This window comes from Syngnathoides biaculeatus, chromosome 10, assembly GCF_019802595.1.
Source record: "Syngnathoides biaculeatus isolate LvHL_M chromosome 10, ASM1980259v1, whole genome shotgun sequence".
NCBI classification, from domain to species: Eukaryota; Metazoa; Chordata; class Actinopteri; order Syngnathiformes; family Syngnathidae; genus Syngnathoides; species Syngnathoides biaculeatus.
Window position 1 is genome coordinate 10,889,807 of NC_084649.1, and position 22,252 is coordinate 10,912,058.

At 43.3% G+C, this 22,252-nt stretch overlaps 2 protein-coding genes across 2 annotated transcripts; one reads left to right on the top strand and one right to left on the bottom strand.

The window, feature by feature from the left end:
• Positions 1–7,213: 7,213 nt before the first annotated feature.
• On the bottom strand, positions 7,214–8,703 carry camk2n1 (calcium/calmodulin dependent protein kinase II inhibitor 1). Its single transcript, XM_061833035.1, has 2 exons — positions 8,226–8,703; positions 7,214–7,631 (listed from the first exon to the last, which is right to left on the bottom strand). Exons 1-2 carry the CDS (start codon positions 8,392–8,394, stop codon positions 7,561–7,563), a joined length of 240 nt encoding a protein of 79 aa, XP_061689019.1. The 5' UTR covers positions 8,395–8,703; the 3' UTR covers positions 7,214–7,560.
• Positions 8,704–14,388: 5,685 nt separating this feature from the next.
• Positions 14,389–22,235, top strand: cdab (cytidine deaminase b). The gene is made up of 4 exons (XM_061833740.1): positions 14,389–14,575; positions 16,688–16,799; positions 17,046–17,103; positions 20,530–22,235. Exons 1-4 carry the CDS (start codon positions 14,389–14,391, stop codon positions 20,668–20,670), a joined length of 498 nt encoding a protein of 165 aa, XP_061689724.1. The 3' UTR covers positions 20,671–22,235.
• The last annotated feature ends 17 nt before the right edge of the window (positions 22,236–22,252 follow it).

The following is a 22,252-nucleotide window of genomic DNA, read 5'->3' on the forward strand; positions in this document are numbered from 1 at the left end:
CTATGACGAGTACAAAAATTGGATCTTGCCTGGACGCAGGTCACCGGGGCCCGCCTCTGGAGCCAGGCCTGGAAGAGGGGCTAGAAGGCGAGCGCCTGGTGGCCGGGCCTGCACCCAAGGGGTTCGGCCGTGCACAGCCCGAAAGGGTAACATGGGTCCCCCTTCCCATGGGCTCCCCACCTGTGAGAGGGGCCGTAGGAGTTGGGTGCAATGCGAGCTGGTCGGTGGCCAAAGGCGGGGACCTTGGCGATCTGATCCCCAGCTACAGAAACTGGCCCTAGGGACATGGAATGTCACCTCTTTGGCAGGGAAGGAGCCCGAGTTGGTGTGTGAGCTCGAGAACTTTGTTCACGTCTCGAAAGAAGCGGGGGACATTGAGTCCGAGTAGACGATGTTCCGCGCCTCCATTGCTGAGGCGGCTGACCAGAGCTGTGACCGTGAGGTGGTCGGTGCCTGTCGTGGTAGGAACCCACAAACACGTTGGTGGACACCAACAATGAAGGATGCTGTCAAGCTGAAGAAGGAGTCCTATCATTATTTTTGGTATTTTTGGCCTGTGGGACTGCCGAGACAGCTGAGAGGTATCGGCTGGCCAAGCGGAAAGCAGCTTCAGTGGTCATTGAGGCAAAAACCCAGGTGTGGGAAAAGTTCAGTAAGGTCATGGAGAAGGACTTCAGGACAGCTTCAAGGAGATTCTAGTACACCGTCCAGCTTCTCAAGAGGGGGGAGCAGTGCACTGTCAACACTGTGTATAGTAGGGATGGGGCTCTGCTGACCTCAACTCAGGATATTGTAAGTCAGTGGGGAGAATACTTCAAAGACCTCCTCAATTCCACCAACACGCCTTCCCATGAGTTAGCTGAATCTGGGTCCTCTGAGGCGGGCTCTTCTGTCTCTGGGGTTGAGGTCACCGAGGTGGTTAAAAAGCTCCTTGGCAGCAGGGCCCCGGGGGTGGATGAGATTCGCCCGGATCTCCTAAAGGCTCTGGATGTTGTGGGGCTGTCCTGGTTGACATGCCTCTGCAACATCACATGGACATCGGGGACAGTGCCTCTTGATTGGCGGACTCGGTTGGTGGTCCCCCTTTTCAAGAAGAGTGACTGCAGGGTGTGTTCCAACTATAAGGGATCACACTCCTCAGCCTCCCAGGTAAAGTCTAGTCTGGGGTACTGGAGAGGGGGGAATTCGAATCTTGGATTCAGGAGGAGCAACGTGTTTTTTGTCCTGGCCGTGGAAACAGTACACCAGCTTTACACCCTCAGCAGGATCCTCCAGAGTGCATGGGAGTTCGCCCAACCAGTCTACATGTGTTTTGTGGACTTGGAGAAGGCGTTCAATCGTGTCCCTCGGGGGGGTTCTGTGGGGGCTTATATGGGAGTTTGGGGTATCAAACCCCCTGATATGAGCTGTTTGGTTCCTGTACGACTGCTGTCAGAGTTTGGTCCGCATTGCCAGCAATAAGTCGGACTTGTTTCCAGTAAGAGTTAGACTTGCCAAGGCTGCCCTTTGTCACCGACTTTGTTCATAACTTATAGACAGAATCTCTAGGTGCAGCTGAGGCATTTCAACGGACTCATTACTGAATTATGCTCACGCAGCAGTGACAACTAATCAACTCCCAAGACACACCCACGTTGCGGTTTTAACTGACTCTCTGCCTCCTCTCGTTCATGCTGCAGTGGGAACAGATCCGCCACCTCGCCACGCCCACTTCACAGTGGCAACGGATCCACCGCCGCTCAATTCTCTCGTTGCTGTATCAATGAATTCTCTGCAAGTTCACATGGCAGTGGAAACAGGTCAAGTGGCGGGTGGCGACAGATTCACTGCCGCGTCACACCTACGTCGCGATGGTGACAGGCATCCGCGCGACCATCGTAGGAGAAGGGTGGAATTGGCGTTTGAGGATGAACCTGCAAGAGCGCCTTCAGCGTGAGTGTTCCCAAAGAACAGGATTCAGAAACGTGGTGCAGAGGGCTTGAGTTCCGAGGATGGAGGGAATTCAGATAAAGATGAGGCAAGCTATTTTCCTCCAGTTAAGAAGGGGAGGACCTTATCATCCCCGTTGCTCCAGGCTGTTCCCAATGATGCAGTAGTGCCAAGGCGAACACCAAGGGAACAACAACGCAGCGCTGTGCCACCTGTGGGGGTTCAGGAACCACTTTCCAAGCCCCACGTTGCTGTCCAGGATTTGGCGGGGCTGCCGCCGCCTCACGTTTCCGTCCAGGAGGTGGCGATGGCGCTGTAGCCGCCTCATGTTCCTGTCCAGCACACGGCGGCAAGGGCTCCGCAGCCGCCTCACGTTCCTTTCCAGCAGACAGCGGCGAGGGTTCCGCGGCCGCCTCACGTTCCTGTCCAGCCGACGGCGGTGACGACGGTCCGCGGTCGCCCCACGGTCCTGTTTCATCGGCAACTGGTCCGCGGTCGCCCCACGCTCCTGCTTCGTTGGCGGCCGGCCCGCGGCTGCGTCTGGGGAGGTCCTTGTCCTGAGCAGTTGCATGTCTTGGTCTGGTTCCTGCCTCGCCGTTGGGTTCTTCGCCGAGGTCGTCCACCCGAATCGCCTCGTGGGGATCCTGGTGCTTGGTGTCCGGGTTGTCCTCCTGACCTGTCCAGCCGGATGCCTTGCGTTTGGTGGCCTGGACGGTCACCAGACAGACTGGGTTTGGGGGGGGTGCCCTCCCCCGGACCTCCTTCCACCCACCCCTGGACTTGATTAATTATTTCTTTTGTTTAGGCACGTCTGGGAGCCGTGCCCTGGGGGGGGGTTCCTTGTCATGGTCCAGCCCTAACTGTGCGGATTCCCGCACGGGCGCGCTGATTGGCAGGCGCACACCTGCGCCTCATGCTGGCTGATTGGCCCCGGTGTATATCGGCCCATGGGGACGACTGGTCCGGCGCCAGATCGTTGCAACTCATGCCCCGTTCCAGCACTCCCGTATCCCTGATTGTCAACCCGTGTGTACCGACCTCCGCCTGTTCACCAACCAACCCCGTAAGCCCGACTCCTTTGATACTCCTGCCTGCTTTGATTGATCTCCCGTGTACCGACTCCTGCCTGCCCACTGACCTGCTCTCTACGCCCGATGTCCTGACTACCGCTGCTCCACCTGACTACCTGCCCAATCCTCGACCCTGGAACAATAAACGTTTTTCCCAAATTACCTCTGCTTCTCCCGACTCCTGCATTTGGGTCCTACCTTCGTTTCGATGTGTCGTGACACATACATATAAATAGAATGTATTTTCATCACCAGCAATGCTGATTATCAAATGTTTTAATTAGGGCTGTCAATCAAATAACTTTTTTAAAATTACACTTTTGAAATTTGATCAATTGTGATTAATCCCATGTGCCAAATATACACAAAATACCACATTTTGCTTTGAGATGGTATTTTTAACATTTGCTTTGCTGAAAGGAGAGTTCAGGGCTGCACTATATGCAAATTACCTTTGTTTCAAAGAAAACCCACCAAGGGAAAGGAATCTGGAAGCAAAATTTGCCAACGAGCAAACAGGCTGGATTCTCCTCACCTATCTTTGCACTGGCATAAACAGTGGCCTGATCACTGACATTATAGCAACCTGTGTAGCATTTCAGTTATCCGTCCGTGGTTAAGGTACTTCAAGTTACATCGGCCAGCATGATTGACTGGAGCAGATTAGAATGACATGGCAGTGCATGGAAGCTGAAATCTGACTGGACAAAAATAAAATCCCATCCTGGAGGCATTGCAGTCAAGAGAAACACTAGACAAAATGAAGAGAAGAGCCTTATGGGAAAAAAATCATAACAAATCACTGAACAAATAATTTATAATTTTCTATGTATTTTCATTGTAGGTCAGCACTGGTAGTGTACCCTGTGTACTGACTTACACACTTCCCTACCCACTCCTGGGCCAAAAGTAATGGGAAAAATTAACAATCCATCATCCATTCATTTTCTGTACCGCTTATCCTCACTAGGCTCACGTGCTAGAGCCTATCTCTCAGCTATCTCCGGACGAGAGGCGAGGTACACCCTGAACTGGTCGTGAGTCAAACGCAGGACACATAGAAACAAACAACATTTCACACTTGGATTCACACCTACAGACAGTTTAGAATCTTGAGTTAACCTACCACACATGCTTTGGGGATGTGGTTGGAAACTGTAGTACGCAGAGAAAACCCACACAGACCCAGGGAGAACATACAAACTCCACACAGGGGTGGCTGGGATTTGATCTCCAGTCTTCGGAACTGTGAAGCAGATGTGCTAATAAGTCGTGCACCGTGCCGCCTGAATAAAGAATCATAAATCAAATTTCACTTTTTAATTCTTGGGTGCAAATCCTCTACAACCTGATGTCTCGAATGCACAGACAACACCAGATGCTGGATTTCATCCCTGGTGATGCTTTGCCAGGCCTCTACTGTACCTGTCTACAGTTTTTGGTTGTTCTTGGCCATTTTCTAGGGTGGCGGACGAGGGGAAATGCACTGCAAATGACCATATTCTTCATAACAGGACTAATGCAAGATGAAAAACACATAACCACATAAAACATCTGCTAAATAAAAATGTTGCAAGATTAAAAATAGTGCAATCACAGAAAACAACTGAAAAAGAAAATGACTGCAAACATCAAAAAACAAATGCACGAGGGAAATGCTGCCCATTCTCGCCACACAATGGAAGGTCACCAGGACTCTAAAAGGTGTGATCTCCAGGACAGACCACTACTGTGAGACCAGAAGACCCTTTTAAGCGCCATGCTGCATATTTTGAGCATCATGCTGACAATGATGCTAACTGCGGAAGTCAAAAGTCGTCAGTGCATTCCACGTGAGTTTCCGGCGAGAAAACCAAAAGACAAAGGTACATTGTGCTTCATATGCTTGACCGTCATACAGTTACAAGAGAACTAGGAGTCTGTTTCACATACATAGATATGTATTATTATTATTTTTTTTTTTTTTGTTAAATCAAAAGTTGTATATTGATGGCATATGTTTTGGCATAAACAAGACAACCCTCTTGAAAATTGGTTGGGCAAGTTACGACTCATTTTAGTGTCAATGCATCACTTTCTATAGGAACGATGACCTCCACAACACTGTTGTCACATACAGTAGGCACGTCGATTAGCTGGACTGCTCCATGCCGCTCGTGTATGCAGTATCTAAGAAAGCAGCATTTTGCCTTTGCAGTTGTTTTCTGTGATTGAAATGCTTGAATCTTGCGAGCATTTTTCTCTTCCTGTCATTTATCGTGACAGCAACATTTTTTTATTTCTTTAATAAATTTGTATCATGCAGTGGTGCAGAACTGCATGGAATCTATCTTAAAGTTAAAGCGGTCTGCAATATTACGTCCAACTCATGCGCAGCTAAATACGGTCAGCAAAAAATGAGAAACACCTTTCCAGGGTACAGTGCTGTTCTGTTGTGGGATGACAAGTACAATATTCCATCTCGTATGATAAAATTCAGACTAAAATGCAATTGCAACCTTCCAGATGACGGAGCACACCCCAACAAAGCATTATCCCTGTAGTGTGCAGCCTCTCATCCCGTGCGAGGGGACAGACTGCTGCTGCTGCAGTGAGCGCCGTGCATCGTCATGGTTGACTGCTGTCTTGGAAAAAGGGACCACTTTTGTGGGATAATATGGTCACGCCACACAGCGAGTAGGAGGTTTGAAAAGATAAAAGAACGGGGAACATTCCATTACAGATGGCGATGTTATCAAGCTGAGGCTCGGGGAAAACTGTTCCACAAGTGAACCCATCCAGCACGAGGTGCATCTGTTACCATGGCAGCTACAGGCCCAGGTAGCTCCTTTCATGTCTGTCGAGAGGAGGAGAAAGAGAGACGAGCAATATGTCAGTCTGGTCTGCAGTTGGAGCTGAAAGACGTGCGTGCTTCGACGTGTTTGCATCTCCCGTATGTATGCGCAAGATGCTGCACGCTGACACTGGCTCGTCACACAACATGAATCATTTAGAGTTGGAAATGTCACGTCTCATCAGTGTTGCTCATGCCTCAATGGCCCCCTTGCACCATTTGCATCTCCGTGACCATGAACCTAAAGCTGTACTTGATTAAAGAGACCGGCTGAGATTGGTGGATGCAAACACACTTTTTATTGTGATTTGTCATGGCCCTTTGCTACACAACAACCATGTTTGAAGATGGAAGTCAAAACAACAGCACAGGGCATGCTTTTATTCCTTCTTTTTATTGTTGATTCATTTTGATCCCGTTTTCAACGCCTTCCAATCGTTCAGATGACTGGGATGCTACTTCCTCACAGTGGAAAAACGCTGACTTAACCTTCCTTGACAGCCAGATATACTGTACAATCTAATCTCAGCTATACAGGCAACACATCTGAAAAGTCTGCCAAGTTACACGCTTGAGTTGAACCTCATCATATAAAACTAGACTTGTGTGTTTTTTGCTACACTTGTAAAAACATAAATCCACCTCATGATTTATTAAACAGTTAATAGTTCATCGTCACCTTTGTTACAAGATATTAGGCCACTGTACAAATAAGAGTGAATGATACAGTACAGTATTTAGACTGCTGCTTGAGGTTTGTCATTCAAAGCTGTTTCACGAGGTGCTTCAAGAATACACACAAGTTTCAGAAGTTCTGCTGCTGGGCATGCATGATTTTAAGTTTGCCATGCATGAGTTGGTATTTTCAGTGTTAGCCTGAAAAAAAATTAAAATAAAAACAACAACAAACAACCTTTAAACGTCAATGTAAAAGCACAGAAAAATAACAACTTGTCCAGTGCAGCACAGTATATACCTCATGAGGTTTGGCACACACACACGCATGTTGATGCACAATGCAATATAAAGACTTTATCAATAGGGTGTGTTCAGTCCTATCAACCAATCCAGGTAAAGGCCCGGAAGCTTACGTGCACCGATGGGAGGTACATCATCAATAGAGAAATAACGTAGGCTGCAAAAAAAAAAAAAAAAACAGGCAATATTGAGATTTTAATTGGGAAAAAGTTCTCTCGACATACAAAAACAAGAAACATCAGGTGCAAATTCACTGCAAAACACGTCATTTTCCCCCAAATGAAGAAAAATAAATACCAAACTTGTGCAAGAAAATGTATTCCCTTATGTACAAAGTTATAGACTCATATATATACTGTATATATATATATATAATAGACAGTTATAGCAGAAATGTGTGCTTTAGTTTCTATTTAATATTCATTTCTGGATCCTCTCCCTGATTTGGCTCCTTCATCTACGTGGACCCCCACCCCTCCATGCTTCTCCAGCTATTTGATTTATGGCAAAACCCCTTCCAGTAGGGCGTGTGTGCTGGTGGGGGGTCCACCTGGGAGTTTCTTTTGCTGCCGGTGTGTGTGCGTCACCTAGATGGCCATGATTGGCTTGGAGAAGAGGGCGTGTGGAAGTGCTGTCTGCTGCCACATGAAACAAAGTGCTTATATACAATGTCTTTGGATTGAAACTGGTAAATATATCATTTAAAAAAAAAAAAAAAAAAAGGAATCAAGAGTGTCTTTGAGGGGATTTCTAAGCGTCCGCCGGGGTCTTCTCTGTTTCGTTTTTCAGTGCATCATCTCCAGCCTCATCCTCTATCACCACTGTGGATGACAGAGGGAGCGTGTTAATGAAGAGTGACTGTCTGACAAATTAAAGCTCAAGACTATTATCATTCGATGTGCCAGAGCGGCTTGTGAAGGCAAAAAAACATGGATGAATAATCATGCATGAGGCACCTGTGCCTGCATTCGAAGGGGTGAACATGCAAACAAACTCCTATATGAAGCACAGAGCCCCACTATAGGCTCCTGTTACATGCATGTAATGTGCATGTTTTGGTTGTGCGCTACATCCAGCGTGCATGTGGATACGCGCCAGCACAACACACAAACTCGCGCATTGGGATTCACCATCAGGAATGCAGAACACACATCTAGCCTCGGTTTTTTCTTTTCATCATGCAAATGGGAATTAACATTTTTCGTCCAGGGAAGGATGCAGTGTGCATTTCAAAAGCATTGCGCATCTGACTTTTGTTGCATTGCCAATAACAGATTTTTTTTTTAAATCACAAATGGAATGATCTTAGATGGGGAATACGGTGTCACGCAAATGGAAGCTACAGTGGCGCAGTCAACACAACACCCATCCCAAACCATTTCATTAAATATGTGAGAGGGGGAAAAAAGATGTACCCCGTTTGCTCCGGCCTATTTGTCCCAGTTTGGGCGGACGTTTATTCTGCGACCCATTGAAGAAGTTGTTGGTGTCTTGAAGGCGACAGGTGAAGGAAAGGTGTCCCTCGTCGCCCTCATTTCCATAATGGCTCATTTTCTCTTCGTTAAAAGGCAGCACTTCCGACATTTCCAGATGCGTCTTTGAGTAAAAACCGAGGCGCACGAAACCTGAAGCTCCTCGCCGGAAACGTGGAGGGAGAGAAAACGTCGTCTTCAGTAAAGAAAAGGAGGGAACAAGAAGAAGGGAGAAAAATTAAAACAACACACACGATGCAGGCACGATCGAGCCCTTTGTTATTTGGCCACAACACACGTGTGTGTGCACGAGCGCGCGCGTGTGTGAGGATTAAAACACTGATGTGGAAATGTCCTCAAATCATCCAATCGTGCAGTTTGGGCAACATTGTTGAGAATTCCTTCTTCTTTTTCTCCCACCCCGTCTGTTGTAGTCTCCAAAAAGAAGATGTTGCTGTGGTGATGGAGAGTCGTGGAGGTTGCGCCCACTTGCACGGAGTCGCTGGCACGGAAAATGGGTGGGAGGGATGCAAAACGCGGATGCCGGGGAGACCTGGCGAGGGAGCTTTTTGATTGAGGTGTTTGTGTGTCTGTGTGTGTGTGTGGGGGGGGGGGGATTCTCTGGCGCAAAACAAAAACTGCAACAGTGAAGACACACGAGCTTCCACTTGCAGTGACGAGGATGTGCACACGACACGAGGGTGCGTGGATTTGCGACGTGGGAAATCAGATGAGACGCCACAAATCGAGCCGGCAGAGATGGCAAAGCATTGAGACAATATTGTGCAGTTTACGTGGGCTAGGCCGCTAGGTGGCACCCGCGTTATTGTTTGACATTTGGCCTCTTAGTGCACTTGTTTTGCACCATTGTGGACGCCACTAACGTGGGTGGATGTCCTCGTTACCTTTCGTCAGCTCAAGCACATATTTCACATTACAAAAATGACGCGGCCCACCACCTAATAAAAATAGCACAAATAATATACATGCTGAAATAATGATCCTGTCTTAATTTATGAGCGGTGACTGGTAAGGGCCAGTGAGGCTTTCTCTGCTGGCCTAAACAAAATCAGAAGCACTGATCAACATTTGCAACCTAAATTATGATATTTGTTCCATGTAATTGCATTAATGTATTCCAACAACCTTTTCTCTTCATTTCATAGAGTTTCTCTTAGCGACACTGCTTCTAATACATGTTTGGAGTTGTTAGATTCTTTTTGTTTTGTTTTTGTCCAGTCATTTCAGCCTGTGTGTTCTGCCAGTATCATCAGCCCACACACTTCAGAATCAGTAGTGCTGGCCAACAATAACTTGAAAATTATGAGCTATGGGACAGTTTCATAGAAAAATTAATCACAGCCAAGTCTGTGGTGGTCTGCACACATGGACACTATCAATAATTGGCATCTCTATTGAGTATAAGGAATTTTATCTACTTTGTTTTGTCTGTTATTTGATAATCATTGATTTATTATTATTGTGCTGTTATGTTATGTTTTTGTATTATCCATCAGTGTCAATGCCCTATGACCCTTTTAGCCTGTCCAAGGTCTTTCTGAAAGCCACCAGTTTTCAGGAGGAGACTGGCGATTATTTATTTTATTGTTATATGTGCGGTGTACTGTGTTGGTCAGCTAGAGTGAACCACTATTCACTAGTTTCGGAAGGAGTCATGGTCCAAAATTCATCCTGATCATTGCACACAGCTGACCTACAACTACTGCATTTGGCAGAGGTTGTTGGCAACGTGTGCCATTTGCGTGGATCATAACAGCTACTGTAAATGCTGCCCCACCACATTTGCTTTGGACTTCACTAATCGACCTGAGTCTGTCAATCTCAGAGCCCTTCTGGGTTTATAACCCATTAGCATTTCTTTCATATATTCAGGACTTCAACTATTTATTGCTTTATAGAACAGTACCAGAAGTTTAATGTCTATCATATAGCTGACCGGGAGTTGTGGACTTGGGTATGTATTAAATGAGAGAAGTGATATGTAATTAAAAGAAGGATGCATTGTAATTATGAGCAGGATTCATTGTTATTCATCATGAGGAGAGGTGTTTCAGAACATCGTTTTAGTCATGCTGAGACTGTGTAAATTATACACACATGCATGCACGCACACACTCAAGGTTGACCTGACTAGACTGCATTTCGTATAATTTGCATAATGATCAAGCGGCGTCATGTTGGTGTTATCCTAGACAGGATGTTTGCTTTTAGACATCTGTAGGAACCATCTGTGTTCATTATACAAATTCATGCTGCCAAGTCATTTTTCACACAGCGTCTTAATCAATCATTTTCTTTTTACAGCATACAGAACAGTGATTAAGAATACAGTGTAACTAATAAGAGTCTCAAAATCTATATTGTGAAGTTTTTGGAGGAATTCCCTTCATGTGTTTCTGTTAGAGTAGTTTGCCACTGCATTAGGTTTATGGGAGGGACTGGCAAACTCAAGTGATTAATTGGCCTGTGGGAAATTATGATTGAGTATGGAAGTAAATATGTGCCACCAAGATTTGAATAGGAAATGCCACAGAAAACAGGATTTGAATTTGAAATGTAAAGTGATCACATTTTCAAGAGTTATATTTCAGTGTAATTTTTCAATGTTAACAATTCAACTGGATACAATTCAGTGTCTGAAATTCAACTGCCTACAATTTGCTGCCTAAAATTCACCGTCTGTGCCACCAGGCAGGGTTACTTCAGGTCAGAACCGAACAACTAGCCAATCCAGTTACGTTTTCTTAGTATGTGACGTCACATGGCTAAGAAACCATAACTGATTGGCTGGGTGTTGGCTCTGACCTGAAGTAACCCTGCCTGGTGGCACAGCCAGTGAATTTCAGACGGCGAATTTAAGACAGCAAATTCTTAACATTGAAAAGTTACACTGAAATACAACTACTGAAAATGTGATCCCTTTACATTTCAAATTCAAATCCTGTTTCGTGTGGCATTTCCTATTCAAATCCCGGTGGCATATATTTACTTCCATTATTGAGCTCTTTGCATATGCTCTTGTGATGGAAAAAGAAATCCGTGCATTTCTCTTGATCTATGTTGCTGCCGATAGTTAACATTCATCTTGGTAGCAATGTTTTTATACCACGACCCTTGTGAGGATAAGCGGCTCAGAAAATGGATTGATGGAAGAATATCATTATGATGGGTTTTTTTGCCTTTAGGATTTATAATACTGGTGGCACGGTGGTTCAGCTGGAAAGCATTGGCTTCACAGTTCTGAGGTCCCGGGTTCAATCCCGGCCCCACCTGTGTGGAGTTTGCATGTTCTCCCCGTGGCTGCGTGGGTTTTCTCCAAGCACTCCGGTTTCCTCCCACATCCCCAAAACAGGCAAGATGAATTGGCACTCTAATTTGCCCCTAGGTGTGAGTGTGAGTGCGGCTGTTTACCTCCATGTGCCCTGCGATTGGCTGGAAACCAGTTCAGGGTGTACCCCACCTCCTGCCCCTTGACAGCTGGCAGCAGCTGACAGCACTCCCGTGGCCTTCATGGAGGGACTCAGAAAATGGATGGAAATTTTGATAATGATGTTTTTCTTTTTTTCCCTGTAGGATTTGTAATACAGACATTGTGAGATAAATTTGAATCAAAAATGATATTAGATAGTATAACTGAACGACAAATGCACAACTCACACATGAAGAAAGAGAGCATTTATACGTTAACCTACTTCTTTAGTGGTACCATGGGTCCTTGCCTTTTTAAAATGAATTATATTTCTTTGTTTTCTCTAAAGACACAGCTGTATGGGTCTATATAACACCACCGACAATAATGTACTAAGCTTAATGTTTTATGTTTATCAAATGAGAAACATCTAAGATTATTTACCATCTGACCTTTCATGCAGGAAGATGTGCCTGTACTAAGAGTGTAAAGTGCTTGTCTGATTAAAGAAAAGACACACGAAAATAGGCAGATAATAGTGTGTACGCCAGCTGGAACAGACCTCAGCTCACCCAAGACCCGAATGCAGACAAGCACAATGGAAAATACAGTAGATGGGTGGACACAAAGAATGAGGCTTATTGACAAGGCCTAGCTACAAATGGACTCCTGTCACCTTGAAGGCGCTGTGTCTATTACCGTGTATAATGAAGCTAATCCAAAGTAACCTGAACTTCTCATGTCACCACGTCACTCTTATGCAATAGCGACTGTGTATTACTGTACGTTTGCTACAGTGCAATGGAAGCTGAGATGGGCTAATCTCTTGGAAACATTTAGAGCTTTCTTTCCAGGCTATTTGCATTATGTACACTTTGCAAGACCGAGGATAGAGAACCGATATAATCTAGTTTGATTGATAATATTAGAGAGGTGGGCAGCAGGGTGAAATAGTAGTTTGCCTCACAATTGCCTCTAAATTGCCCATGGGTGTGATTGTGAGAGCAGCTGTTTGTCTCTATGTGCCCTGCGATTGGCTGGCAACCGGTTCAGGGTTTACGCTGCCTCCTGCCCATTGACAGCTGGGATAGGCTCCAGCACTCCCTGCGACCCTTGTGAGGATAAACGGCAAAGAAAATGGATGAATGGATTTCATTGAACAATTGTAGAAACAGCTAAATCAAAATAGTAAGTATAACAGGACTCTTGTGCTATGTGCTATAAAAAATGGATGAATGTCAGAGAGGTATTCATTTCATATGTTTATTGTGGTTCTTGTTTGCATGGTGAAGGGCAGCCTTGCGGAAATGCAGTTTCATATTTTGCAGTGCCGTTTAATACTACTTCACACTGTAACTACACGTTAATGTCTTAGTGGGCGGCTCAACAGTCAGTGTCCCCATCCAGGTTAATCTATGTGCTGTGTGTCCTTCATGAGCATAAATCATCCATCACCACTGACAACTGCACACGGTTTCATTAATAAGAGGTCAGAATCACTTTTGTGGCAAGTCAACACGCACAAATCCATTTCCACAAATTCCTTCTAGTCCAACATTGAGCAGCATCTGAATAATTTATGCTCTACCAAGGAGCTTTGTGTGACTTCCCACAAACCTGGACAGGGATTAATCTGACCTCAACAAATATTTGTATTAAATCCAAATGTTGTGGTGGCACTGTAGACGACTGGTGAGGACATCTGGCTCACAGTTCTGAGGACCCGTGTTCAAATTCGGCCTTGCTTGTGTGGCGCTTGCATGTTCTCCCCATGCCTGCGTGGGTTTTCTCCAAGTCCGCATATTTCCTCTCACATCCCAAACACATGTGGGAGGTTAACTGAAGACTCTAAATTGCCTGTAAGTGTGAATGTAAGTGCAGATGGTTGTGTGATGATATGTGCCCTGCAATTGGCTGACAACCAGTTCAAGATGTACCCCACCTCTCATCCAGAATCAGCTGGGATAGGGTCCAACACGCCAGCGACCCTAGTGAGGATAAGTGATCTGAAAAATAGATGGATAGACAAAATGTGTGTGCCACACTTGTTTTTGATGTTTGTATGACCTGGACTGTTGAATAATATATTTGTACAGAAAGCAAGAATGGAAAGAATTCCAGGTCCTAATTGTTCAATAAGTGTCGTTAAAAACAAAAATGTTGCAATAGAGGGAAACTTTCCCCTGTCCCACCTTTTTGGAATTTCTTCCAGGCATTAAATTCAAAATCAGTGAACTTTTGCAAAAAATGAAGTTTATTAATTACAACAACAACAATAAAAACTTCCCTTTGCATTCAATCAAGGACAGGTTTTAAAGTATTTGCAAATCATTGCATTCTATTTTTATTCACATTTTACGCAACATCCTAACTTCACTGGAATTTGTACAGTATGTATCAAAGTGCAATATGTATCCGTTTCAAAAGGTTAATGACCTCTGCTTGACATCCTCTGTTTGAACCTGGCTGGAAATTAGTCTGTTTTAAGGGGGCAGTACAGTTTCAAGCCAGTAAAAAAGAAATAGCATTCCTAACACATGTTGCAAATAGATTGCTGGCATCCCAGTAGGTGATTGGCTGTGACTGACCCGTTCCCTAGCCCCTCGTACCAGTGTTTCAGTCACAAATAAAGCACACATCAGACAAACTCACTCACATGACAAAAGGAGGTTGAGAATGGACCAAGTCAAATACACAGGAGAGCGAATGCACACAGAGGACATGGGCTCGAAACATTTGACCCAGGAGACAGTGAAAAAGCTGATCAACCACTCACAGGAGGCAAAGAAGCAAGCGTACTGCCCTTACAGCAAATTCAGAGTGGGAGCAGCTCTCCTGACCGCTGACAACTGCCTGTTTACTGGTAGTGTATGGGATTATAGTCCATTTTGTGCTGTAATTATTGTTGTTTACATGTATTTTCTTTGTTAGATTTTTAACATTTTGGTATTGTTTGAGGGAATTCTCATCAAATAACCATAGAGCGAGCAAAGCCATGTGATTTCACCCAGACAATCACCCATGAGAAGTGATAAATATTGTCAGTATTGGAAAAATGACGCACGTCAACAAAAAGTCAGTGAAAGTTAAACATATACCACGGTAATAAATAACCAGGATTTCATGGGTAAGTATTGCAGAGAAAGGGGTCGGGGGCCGTGGTTAAGGTGGGGGGGAGGTCATAGAACAGAGCGGAGCAGAACAGAACATTGAACAATGTGGATTTTTTTGTTTGTTTGTTTGTTTCTGTTTTACTGCTATTTGTGGTCATGTAATTTTATAGCAACAAGTTAGCTAAAGTACAAATTTTGATTTTAACGTGGTGCAACTACAAACAAGAAGACTAATTACTATTGTGCAAATTAATGTTAGTATTTGTAGTATTGTATTTTTTAGTATTCTGTTTTTAATTGTCTATTATTAATATCATTGTGATCATTATTATGACAAAAGAGCAATTAAGATAGATTAACCTCAACTAAATTATTATTATTATTATTTAATTTATTGCGTGAAACACCTGCATTGAAATACAGTACACGTTTGTCTATATGTGGCTAAACATTGCAATGACCCCCCACCACTTTTGATGTTAGCCTGCAGCACCAGCAAAGGGCACCCTGCCAGGGATTTTCAATCATTATCAACAGTACTGTTTGTGTTGTTGGACTGTGCAAAGCTTTTAGCTATTCATGTGTCATGTGCTTGGCAAAATGTTTGGGCCGGGGCGTTGATGGGGGATGTCAAAGAGCTGAAAGTGCAAAGGCTGTTTGATTCTCAAGCACAGAGACCTTGTCGTACCTGTTTTTCTGAGGTGTCTACTTGACGGAAGATCTTTCTTTGCTTAAATGAATGATGTACCCAATGATTGAGACGTCGTATTAATAAGAGTGGAGGTGGCGATACAACAAGCTTATTACAGACTTTCTAATGTATTGGTACACTACAAATTGTACTTAAAAACAAGAACAAAACAATGAAATGAGGAATATGTATCTTAATTAAAAAAAAGACAGGTGTCTTAAATATAGTGTATTTATACGACACACACACAGAATTATCTATCCATCCATTTTCTTTGCTGCTTATACTCACTAGGGTCGCAGGGAGTCCTGGAGGCTATCCCAGCTGTCAATGGGCAGGAGGCGGGGTACACCGTGAACTGGTTGCCAACCAATCGCAGGGCACATAGAGACAAACAGCCACACTCACAATCACACCTAGGAGGAATTTAGAGTGTCTAATTAATGTTGCATGTTTTTGGGATGTGGGAGGAAACCAGAGTGCCCGGAGCAAACCTACGCAGTCATGGGGAGAACATGCAAACTCCACACAGGCGGGGCCGGGATTGAACCCGGGTCCTCAGAACTGTGAGGCCAACGCTTTACCAGCTGCACAACCATGCCGCCACATAGAATTATGCTATTTGAAATGTATCCTTTTTGGGGGTTGAAAAAGTTAGATCTGGATTCCTCCTCACACACACACACACCCCACCAATGATTGGATTTCAAAAGACAAAATACATCGCTCGACTCGGACAGCACCGGAGCTTTGCACGGCACTTCCTCAAGATTGAAAGTCTATGTTTTTGGGCCAAAAAAACGAGTGAAAATAATTGGGTTGTGTATGGTTGAGAAGACCTGCTTTTGTTAAAACTCGATAGCCGAAATATTTTGTAACAGTAGGAAAATAGTCCGCCACAAAGGTAAGTTTGCATGAAGATTGATTTCATTTTACCAAACTGTCTAATCAGCTCATTGTTTCTTTTTATAGCATCATTCATGGCTGTTAAACCTTTGGAAAGATGATGTGACCATAGTTATTATTTCTTTGTTCAATATTAAAGCATTTTTTTACTCCCACAAAATTTTCTGAATAGATATGAGACAATATTTGACAGTGGTTACAATTTAGGTACTGCAGTGCAAAGCTGGAACTGATCAATATACTGTAGTACATGTTTCCCATGCAGGATGCAATGTGGAGAATGCATGTTACAACCTGGGCATATGTGCTGAGAGGAACGCCATTTCAAAAGCAGTGTCTGAAGGCTGCACAACATTCAAGGCTATTGCAATCGCCAGGTTGGATTCATAAACTTTTATTTGGAAAATAAATCTTTCCATGACCACACAAGCTTACATCATCGCTGCTTTGTTAAAAAAAAAAAAACATGACTCATTTCACAGGGCTTAGTTCAACCTCACCCAAAGCTAAACACGGGCAACTGACTGACATGTGAGGCTATGACAGTTACTAAAGCCAGTATAGGTTTAGCAATAACCTGATGGTTACTAGTACAACTTTTGTTGTTTTATCTGTTTCTGTAGTGATATGAGTGACCAATTCATCTCTCCGTGCGGTGGCTGCAGGCAGTTCATGAGAGAGGTAAAGTCTGTTTAAGATGCTGCATACTGATCACTCACTGGACATTCCATTAGGTACGTCTGCACCAATTTACGACATCCAATAGAAGAAGGAAAAAAATGTGGCTTTTATACTCTTTTGATTGACAATCATTTCACAAAATGTTTGAAGAGAGTATTTAAACGACTAATTGTTTTGTGCGTTTTTTTTTTTTTTGAAATGAATGAATTCCTCTCAATTCCCCCCCAAAAATATGCATTGATTGGCAAACCTAAATGTCCCTTAGCTATCACTGTGAGTGTGACCGGTTGTTTGTCTCTTATGTACCCTGCGATTGGCTGGCAACTGGTCCACGGTGCACCCAACACCCCCACCCCACCCCCCATTCTGCCAGATGATAGCTGGGATAGACTTTAGGACTCCGCGACCCTTCTGAGAATAAGCGGCTCAAATAATGGATGAGTTCCGGCTTTTGGAATATATGCCAAGTGATTGGGCTTCTAGACGCCCTTACAATGAGGAGCTTTTAGAGGCCGTGGTTCACAGGGTGCATGTCAAGTCTGATTCAAAAATAAAAAGTCCCCCACTCCACAGCACTGGTTCACACACTGCCTGTAACATTAGTCTTTTTCCTCCAAACAAAGTGTCATTTTCATGTTGATGATACGATACGAATAAAGGCACATCTACTAAACTAAAATGTTGACGTTGTGCACCAAGCAATACAACAAGATAATTGAACAGATATCAGCTATTAGTAGTTCATTTTAGATGAAATGTGCTCAACTTGAGAGAAATGGAGAAAGACACTAAATTGTAAACCTGATCAATACATCACATATCACAAGCAGAAATTCTGAGGTACAATTACACACAGAAGGGGGCACCCAATGATGCCATTGAATTGGATGGTTTAATTTTAATGTATGATAAGAGTGACAATATTTAGATAATCTCTCACAATCTAATCTCTCATAAAATGCTACCAAAACCTTGCTGATTGTCTCTCAAAATTCAGCCCTTAGTGAAGCCAGATTTGATACTACTACTGGATGTTTTTAGTTTGTGCAGGTGTGCCTGGGGTTGAGGTGACGTCATTATTCCATAACTAGCACATATTGCACAACCTAGGAGTAATATTCTAATTTTTCATGTATATTGGGCACCAATGTATAATACACTCCCAACATTGACCTCAAAAGTCTGAGAAATCTCTCTACTTATGTATAATTGATTTTTACAATGAATGATTTTGCTTATACTCATCTGATGAAAACAAATTGTTGTCGCCCCCCTGAATAATTCTGAAGTTAAGCAGTGGTATGGTGGGCAAATGGTGAGAGCATCTGCCTCACAGTTCTGTTGTTGGGGTTTAAATTCCCAGCTTGCCTGTGTGGAGTTTGCATGTTCTCCCTGTGCCTGTGTGGGTTTTCTAAGGGCACTCCGGTTTCCTCCCATATCCAAAAAACATGCATTAATTGGAGACCCTAATTCCCCTTAGGTGTGATTGGGAATGAAAATGGTTATTGGTTTCTATATGCCCTGTGATTGGTTGGCAACCAGTTCGGGGTGTACCCCGCCTCCTGTCCAAAGACAGCTGGGATAGGCTCCAGCACTCCCGCAACCCTGGTGAGGATAAGCAGCTCGAATCATGAATAGATCAATGAAATTAAGCACTTTATTTGACCATTTAATTTTGTTTAATGTATAGTACTTGCTCTTATTTTGAAACTCGCAGGCCTACTTTTATTTAGTAAATTAGAAAACACAGTTGTGCTCATGTTTGATTACCAACGCAGAATTCCCAAGATGCAAACAGATTTTTCAAGAAAACACAAAGGGCCAGGCAAAACAGACTCAACTTTGGTTTAAATGGGATTCAAATTAAACAGTCAAGCATTTCACAAAAGCAATATCATTAAAAAAAACATATCCATAAAGAAATTATTGATGATGAGCCACACAATGAAGTTATGGGAAAGAGTAGTGGAGGCTAGACTCAGGACAGAAGTCAATATCTGCGAGCAACAGTATTGTTTCATGCCTAGAAAGAGTACCGCAGATGCACTATTTGCCTTGATGATGCTCTTGGAAAAGTACAGAGAAGGTCAGAAGGAGCTACATTGTGCCTTTGTAGAGCTAGAGAAAGCCTATGACAGAGTACCTAGGTAGGAACAGTGGTACTGCATGCGCAAGTCTGGTGTGGCGGAGAAATATGTTCGAGTAGTACAGGACATGTATGACGGTAGCACAACAGCAGTGAGATGTGCCGTTGGTGTGTCAGAATAATTTAATGTAGAGGTGGTACTGCATCAGGATTCCGCGCTGAGCGCCTTCCTGTTTGTAGGAGTAATGGATAGGCTGACAGACGAGGTTTTACTGGATTCCCCTTGTTTGTAGATGATATTGTGATCTGCAGTGAAAGCAGGGAACAGGCGAAGAAACAGTTAGAAAAGTGGAGGTATGCACTGCAAAGGAGAGGAATGAAGATTAGCCGAAGTAAAACAGAATATATGTGCGTGAATGAGAAGAGTGAAGCTCCAGGGAGAAGAGATAGCGAAGCTGGATGACTTCAAATACTTGGGGTCAACAATGCAGAGCAATGGAGAGTGTGGTAAGGAAGTGAAGAAATGGGTCCAAGCGGGGTGGAACAGTTGGCGGAAGGTGTCTGGTGTTCTATGTGACAGAAAAATATCCACCAGGATGAAGGGCAAATTTTATTAAACAGTGGTGAGGCTTGCCAGGATGTACGGATTACAGACGGTGGCTCTGAAGACACAACAGGAAGCAGAACTGAGGTTCTTGCTTGGTGTGAACAGGTTGGATAGGATTAGAAATTAGCTCATTAGAGGCACAGCCAAAGTTGGATGTTTTGGAGACAAGGTGAGAGAGAGCAGACTTTGATGGTTTGGACATGTTCGGAGGCAAGGGAGTGAGTATATTGGTAGAAGGTTGCTGAGGATGGAGCTGCCAAGCAAAAGAGCGAGAGGAAGACCAAAGGAAAGGTTGATGGATGTTTTGAGGGAGGACATGAGGACACTTGGTGTTAGAGAAGAGGATGCACATGCTGTGGCGACCCCTAACAGGACAAGCCGAAAGAAAAATAAGTTGCTCAGCCGTCAGTCATATTTAAAAATAAATGAATTAAGAATTCTGTCAGGGGATGTGAATTCATAAGCACAACTGTACTGCAGTCACACGTAACCCATATTGGAATGAATGTGCAGGCTACACATTTTACAACCTCAAGGTGGCGCCATACATTTATAAAATGTGAGACTTTTTTTCCTATACATGTGTAAGGCAAACTATTGACTTTTGACAGATTTTGGAGATGTATAAACAAAACAAACAAAACAAAACAAAACCTTATAAACAAAACATATGCAGTGTATGTATAGTATGTACAGTATGGATGAGAAATTACGGTACATGTTATGCTCTCAGTTTGGACCCAACTGGGATGTTTACCTGTCAAAGCCTGATGGGTCGTACATGAAGATGAGCGTCAATCAGCTGCTGCCGGTCTCATTTGGTCCTGAAGACCTCGACATGAAAAAAGTACTGGACAACTCCAACAAGTACTGAAATCCCAGTCCACTGTCACAAACTAACCATAGTGCAACTGTTAGTATATTGAAATTCTGTACAACAGGCTCAGCACTACAATTCCAAAAATTTCTTTGTATTTTATAGTATCTTATGTAATGATGGAAAAGGTATGCATAAATGTGTTAATTCCTCATTAAAATAGTTTCACAGCTATTGATACTGGTTGATTCAATGTACATTAATTCATATTGTATTTACCTGAATAAATACACAGAATCATGCATATGACAAAAAACATTTATTAGGTGAATGGAAGGAAATGACATCAAAATAGTATGTGCAGTGTACTTAAATAAACTTTTAAAACAACCTCTCAAAGTTGAATATCATCAAATTCCATAAAATATTACTTCAGCAGCAAATTTTTTATTTCATTATAGAATTATAAAAGATGAAGGTAAAACTACAAGTTGCCAGTGCAAGCTCATTAAACCCTTATTTGTGGTAGTCTTCCATATTTCATGCATTTTAAATAAAAATAAAATAACTGGATTTAAGGTTCAGGCCTCAAAATGTCAACTAGTTTAATTACTTCTGTCGGCTGTGTCTGCCTCTCATGAATGCGTGTCATGCAGATCAGATTTTGAATTTATTTTCAAGTATGTGTTACCACAGCTAGGTCATTAACATACATGATTAACCATGTAATGGCTGCTATAATTAATAAATTCAATGCACTTGTGCCAAAGGCCTTGTTCAGATGTGGCATTAGTACTTGTATGTGAATTGAAAAAAGTAAAACAAATCACATCTGGTGGTTCATTAATAACCACTTGATGATTTATTCTATATTGTACTTTTGCACTGAATAATCCATGGACTAATACTCTTTATCCTCATTAGTAAGACAATTGAGTGTAAACAATGATGAGAATGCACTAGTTGGACTAGTTCTTGAATTTTTTTTTCCTAAAGCGTTTTCTACTGTACCCTGATTCTTCCATTTTTTCCTCTTACATATAGTTTAATTGAATAATTATTCAAGTACTGTTTTTTTTAAATGTTCTATATTTAGCCACAGTATCAATGTTCAAACTGCCCAACGTCACAATGGCTTACAATAATGCTTTTAAGAAAAAAAAAACAACTATCGTTATGGTTTTCTCCCGGTACTCCGGTTATATCCCATATTCCGAAAACATGGATGGTGGATTAATTGAAGACTCTAAATTGACTAAAGGTGTGAATGTGAGTGCAGTGTGTCTATATGTACCCTGCAATTGGTAGCCAACCAGTTAAGGGTGTACCCTGCCTCTTTACAGCTGGGATCGGCTCCAGCACACCCATGACCCTAGTGAAGATAAGTGGTGCAGAAAATGGATGGATGTATGGATGGTAGTACCGGTAGCATGCAGTTACCAATCAGTGCTCTGTTTTGTGTCACTAGTGGCAAATAGCTATTCTATTATTGGGCTCCGTTGTCTTACTCGTGAGGACAAGGAGTGTCCGAAACGGATATGGGTTAAATGCTTGCCATGGTAGCAGGAGGTTTTTCACTTAACTTCTTCCACTAATTGGGACGATTCACCCCCCCACCCCCTCCCCCCACCACACACAC